This window comes from Falco cherrug, chromosome 10 (assembly GCF_023634085.1).
Source record: "Falco cherrug isolate bFalChe1 chromosome 10, bFalChe1.pri, whole genome shotgun sequence".
NCBI lineage: Eukaryota > Metazoa > Chordata > Aves > Falconiformes > Falconidae > Falco > Falco cherrug.
The window spans coordinates 22,796,665-22,802,664 of NC_073706.1; the positions used below are offsets into that span (position 1 = coordinate 22,796,665).

Consider the following 6,000-nt stretch of genomic DNA (forward strand, 5'->3'; position numbering starts at 1 on the left):
AATTACGTTGTTCTCATCATTCTAAAGTGTGAGAGGTAATATTTAAGCTATTAACAAGGCAGCGCTTGAGATGGTAAGAGGTCATGCCAGTAATAAAAATCACCTTTTTGTTGTTTGAGACTCTCATTGCTAATGTCTTTTTGTTTGGTTTTGCTTTTTTACTTAATCAAACTATTAATCTTTGAGTGATGGAGGAGATTTATGTCCCTAAAGTTGCAAACTTCAGCCTATATTTTCAAAGGGGTTTAGGCTGTAATGCCTAAGTGGACCAAGAAGTGTTATTAAGGGGATGTTTAGATTCCAAAGCTGAAAATGAGAGGTAGTATCTAAAATCAGTTGTTGTTGTGCTAAATAACACCAAGGATCTGGGCTATCCTGCTTTCATTAAAAAAATAGCCCTTTCTTGCTAGAAGAAGCATTGGAGGTTCTAGAATAATTGCAGAAGAACTTTGGAGAAGACCGTGGTAAAAAAAAAATTGATTTCATGAAAAAAAATATTCCCAAAACAAATGATCCAAAGGAAAAATCTCCAACACTTTAAGAAGCAGCTACATTTGTATGATGTATTATCTTTAAAGCCCCAGGAGTCTTTATCCTACTTGTACCTTTAAGTGTAGAACACGTACTCAAGACTGTCCTTCCATTAAACCCTGCATCTGTCCAGTGTATAAACTGTCAACGTGTGTCACATTTATTCAGCACTTGCCCATTGCTGTGTGATACATTCCATCAGTCTGTCCTGTATGATGTGATCATTGCCTGAAAAAAAAAAGTAACCTATGTACAAAATTTCACTCCTCACGCATCCTCCTTTCTACTCTGTTGCTGTGAACGTGAGGGTGTTTGCTTAAACATAGGATGGAAACAAATTGAGAGGCAACCTTTTTCTGCCAAAAGAAACAGACCATTAAAAACAAGATGAAAAGGTTCTTTAAGTGACAGCTGTATTTGCCTGTAAGTGTCACTGAGCTTGTAGTCTGTCTCAGACTGAATGTGACGTTTCACCTTTGCATGTTGTTCTGTCCAACAGGTACAGAGACTATCGATATCCTCCGGACCATGAGAGGAAATACTTACACACCATGCAGTTCTGGCACATTCTTGCTGCAAAACTGGCTTTTATCATTATTATGGAGGTATGTTCCCTACAAAATTTCCTTTGGAAATTGGTACCTTGTAGTTTCTCTAGGTAGTCGCTAATGTTACAGAAAACAGAATTGCTGAGAGTATAACATAGTTTCTTCCCTAAGTAATACCAAGTATTTGTGTCCTAAGTGGTTACTGTAACTAAGTCATTTAACTTTAGGGAGTTAACCTCAGAGTAAGAACCGTGAAAACAGCTGAGGAGTCGGCTAAATTTGATCGAAACGAAACAGCATAATAAAAAAGGTCTTTATGCAGATGGAAGAGACATGAACCACCAAGAGTAGTGCTTTCACTCCTACTGGTTTCATTAAAAAGCTGTATGTGAGATGACTCTATTCAAAATCCCGAAAGCGTTTTACAGCGATGCATATTGGCCAAAAATAGCTGAATCAGTTATTTGGGTAACGAGCACTTCAGTATTAAGCCACTGGCTTGCAAGTTCTGAAGGGAAAAGGGAGTTGATAAAGTGCTCTTCACTTTTCCTACTGTATCTTACCATTTTTGAATAGCTGAGCGTTACAGCACAGCTGTGTGAATTCTCTAAGAAATCACACAGAGGTATCAGAAAGTGATGCTAATGATTCAGAGCCTTTCCTCCTGGGTTTGCTAATTCATAAATGGTTTGGAATTAAAGTTTCTGCGTGAAAGGAAGCGTTTTAGTCTTCATGCACATACCAGATACACATTAGTTTGTTACGTGTTGTTCCAGGACAGATAAGGGCAATGTGTTCTGTTTGTGATCTGGTTTGTGTTAGATAAAACAATAGGTGTTTAATTCAGTAATGAGCTGTTACATTTCCCCTGTCTTCCCCTTTTTTTATTTCCCCCCCCAGCATGTTGTATTCATCGTCAAATTCTTTGTAGCATGGATGATTCCTGATGTCCCTGCAGACGTAAAAGCAAAAATAAAACGTGAGAAATATTTAACACAGAAAATCCTGCATGAGTATGAACTTGAAAAACTGAAGGAGAGACTGTGTCAAGGTGATAAAGGAGCCACGGAAAAAGAGTTCATCGCCACAGAAGGGAGAATGGAGTTATCCAGAGCAATGTAGTTGAAGAAAACCCAGCTGTTTGGGATTTAACTTGGTTTAGCTTTTTTATCTGTGATTTGCTCAGTATGCATCATCTTGAAAGCTATAGGATGGTTTCAACCCTTTGCTTTCAGTCCAAAGATTTTAGACTTTTCTTTAAAAGTCTTACTGAGCATTCTAGGTTTAATAAGTCTACTTAACTGTATGACTTCAGCACTGTTTTCTATTTACCCGCCACTTTAATATTGTGTAATCTTGTAATACTAGAATTTGGATTCCAGCTACGGGGAATGTTACCTTCAAAGGGCTGACAGGATATAAGGTCATTACCACCAAGCCCTCCCCCTCTTGCTAAATGCAAAGCTCCAGGCTGTATCCCAGCTGAATGAAAAGGATAACATAGAGGACTCCTGCTGTGGAAAATGCTGAGAATTATTATTTTTATGACATGATCATTTAAATAGGAGAACGCTCCAGATACAAGGGTTTGGGGCTTTTTTTGTCCAGTATGTCTTATGAAACATTTGTTTGCAGCTTTGAACTTCTATACACTTTTTTAGAAAGAATTGATTTTAAAAAATATACTGACTTAATTCCACTTGGAATTGTTTATAGCCACAGAATTTGGTTAATACATACTAACAAAGGAAAAGAACTCCATAATTTGTTTTCATAAAGATCTCATCTGCCAAAGAGTTTGCTCTTTAAATGCAAGTATTGTGGAATCGTCTAATTGCATTTTTTTAAAAAAAAATCTATACAGTTTGGAGAAATATAGTTTATTTATTTCTCAGTCTCAAAACCTGCCATTGGAAGGTAGTGCTTGATACTAGTTTTGGCCAAAGCTACTCCTTTGTGTGGTTTCTCTGTGAGTGCCACCAAAGGGCTGAAGCTGTGCGGCTGTACTTGCTGCACACTGTGGTGTGGTGCAGTGCCTTGGGAGCTGGACCGCCACACTGGTTGATCTAGCAGGATGGTTTGTACCTGGATTTGTAATCAGAAGATTTTAAGCATGCCAAATAATCTGTGTTTACGTTGTTACTGTCCTTATACATAGGATCCTGGGAGTTTTGTTTTCATTCTGGGGTGTTTCTTTCTTTTTAAGAAGGATTTTTTTTTTCTGTTTTGTCATGGGGCTTTTCTACAAAATTACCAAGTTTATAAATATATAATAACTACTTGTGCAAAGTAGCTATCAGCTGTTAATGAATGTGCCCTCATTTTATAATTTGAAGCAGTTAGGCATTTTTATGATTTTGCTGTATATTTAAAACATATCAACACTTCCATGCTTAGTGCCTTGTTTATTTGCATTTGGCAAAAGATGTGAAAACGATCACTATGGGGAAATGCGTGTTTCCAAGGCGTGCTCGCAGGCACTGTGATACTGTGAACCTGCGCGTGGAGCTGTACAGTGTTAGCCAAACGGTGCCTGCCCTGGCACGCTTTTGTTTTAGTGGTATGCGAACTGTTCGTGGAGAGCAGAGCGTACCTGGACTGCTTAGATGAAGTTGCACCAGGCTATTGAGCTCTCTCATGCTGAAGTACACTAGCTGGAGAGTTTAGAAATTTTACTATATTTGCACTTTGAAAGTTATACTTCCTTGCAAGTATACACACACACACACAAAAAATATATTTGTATTCCGTATCAGCCAAATGATGTACTGTTTACTGAATCCACAACTTAAGGTTCTTGTGTCCTGTTTTTGCACACCTAGCCTACATCTTGGAATACTTGGCTAGTAACCTTAATGTTGTAACAGAGTTTAAAACCGATGTCTTGAGTAGAACCGTCATTATTAGCAAAAGTTTCAATATTGAAGTGCCTACCTCGAACAAACATCGCATGGTTTGGCTGCCAGTCAAGGAGTTGAGGCAGATGTACATTTCTCATTACTGTAAGTTATTCAGCTTCATTCTGTAAGTTTGGTTGGTAAATCAAGCCTGTTGGCAATCCATGTTTGTGATGAACTGACCGTGTTTTTGAATATTCGGATATATTTGAAGTAATGGATTAATTGGAGGAACACATGTTTAAATAAATTAGCTCTGCTGCTTAATGTATAAGCCAAAGAAGAGTATCAGTCACCATAATTGTCTGTGCAACACCAGAATTAACACAATGCAAGCACTGTGCTGCTGCTTTCTTACACATATACTGTTAACTAAACTAACTTAGATATTATGGTTTTGCTGCTGTTAACAATGCAAGCAGTTGCTTCAAACAGTAAAGTCACGTGATGCAAAGTGACGTTTCTATGCAAAATGTACAATCTAATTGAAGCTGAAAACCGATCGGAAAATTCAGCATTAGATGCACTATTTCTGCTTACAGAATGTTAATTTCTTCAGGTCCTGTAATAAAGTGTCCTAATACACTACACTTGAAAAGATGTCAGCAAAACAGTTGTGTTGTGAATGAACAATGCTATATAACAGCAAGATGGAGGAAAACAAGGAAATACCTTAGTTGGGGATACGGCGTTGATGTGCAGAAGCTCCCCATGCAGACTCTGAATTTCAGTTGATGTTTTGACCCCTACTTCTTGCTTCCTTCAAACTTATTTTTTGAGATCACTTTGTACTTTGCTATACAAACAGATGTTCTGCAAATGTATCATACAATAGAAAGTGGAAAAAATCTGGGATCAGCTTATTTGAAAAGAAATATATATATCTTAAAAATATATCATTGCACTTTGTATATAGAAACTGTTGAAAAGAGAATGTGTTTCATATTAAGAGCTAATGTCACCTAACAAAATAAGTAACACCTCTTTACATAATAGTTTGCTTTATTTGTCATTAAGCAGTATTTTCACAAGAGATTATTGGTATGATTAGGATGATAATGGTTCACATACATACTCATTCTCTGAAGTGTTCTTGGAAAGTGGCAAAAATAAGAGAAATGGACTGGTCAGTTTGAGGACGTGCTTATTCTTGTAATACTTTGATTTTGATCTGTTTAATATAAGTATCTGAAAGTGTCCTTTAACCAAAGTGAAGATAGTTCTGGGTTGGAACTACTGTAAGCAAGAGTAGATTGCTTCATTAGAATTACAAAAAGAAAATTGGCCTTTCAAGTGTAATAAAATCAGGGATTTTTTTTTTTCCCCCATTAAAATTTAGTAATTTTACCTTGGAAAGATTTAGTGTGGTATGTTCTAAGCAAATGACTGCAAAGTAAGAGTGCTACTCTTAAGATGCTATGCTGTTTTTTTCTAGAAGATTTTGTTAGTCTGCTTTTCCTTTTTTATGTAATACTGTCAGTTTGAGACAACAGAACAGAATGAAAATAGATGGACTTTCCTACTGTTCTCTGTGTCCTGGCTTGTTTTGACTTGCACCGTCATGCGATCTCAGTGGCGTTGTTTTCTATGTATGTTGCTGATATATAGGATACACTAATGTTGGAATAAATTTTGTAAACATTGTGTTCAGCTAACATATATTTACATTTAATAAGATCTAAATCTGGCAAATAAAGCAGTGTTTATTTTTAATGTGTTGTCAACTTGCTTTTGAAATCTCAAGAATTCAGAGAGGGGCTGAAGTATTAGAAGTTAAATGCCCAGAGTCTCACGGAGAAAATTATTCCTACAGCAGGATATTTGGATGTTGTATGTATGTTTCCTCCAATTGTAACTTTACAGGTTTCTTATTCAGATTATTGAAGAAAGCCTCAATCTGACTGCCGTCTTCCACTTGATAATCACAGTGTGACTGTCTCTTCTGTCTTCCTGCATTTTCTTAAGAATAAATTACCAAGGAAAACCTGTACTGAGCTCTGGATGTGCTGTAGGCAGCACACATG

At 36.9% G+C, this 6,000-nt stretch overlaps 1 protein-coding gene across 4 annotated transcripts in view; it reads left to right on the plus strand.

Annotated features, from left to right (window-relative positions):
- The window catches only part of ANO5 (anoctamin 5), a 62,408-nt gene extending 56,719 nt beyond the window's left edge, over positions 1–5,689 (plus strand). For all 4 annotated transcript variants that reach the window (XM_055721706.1, XM_055721708.1, XM_055721707.1 and 1 more), the window contains 2 exons: positions 1,031–1,136; positions 1,980–5,689. In XM_055721706.1, coding sequence (XP_055577681.1) covers positions 1,031–1,136; positions 1,980–2,201 — 328 coding nt within the window. In that variant the 3' untranslated portion in view covers positions 2,202–5,689. The remainder of the gene's footprint in view (positions 1–1,030; positions 1,137–1,979) is intronic.
- The last annotated feature ends 311 nt before the right edge of the window (positions 5,690–6,000 follow it).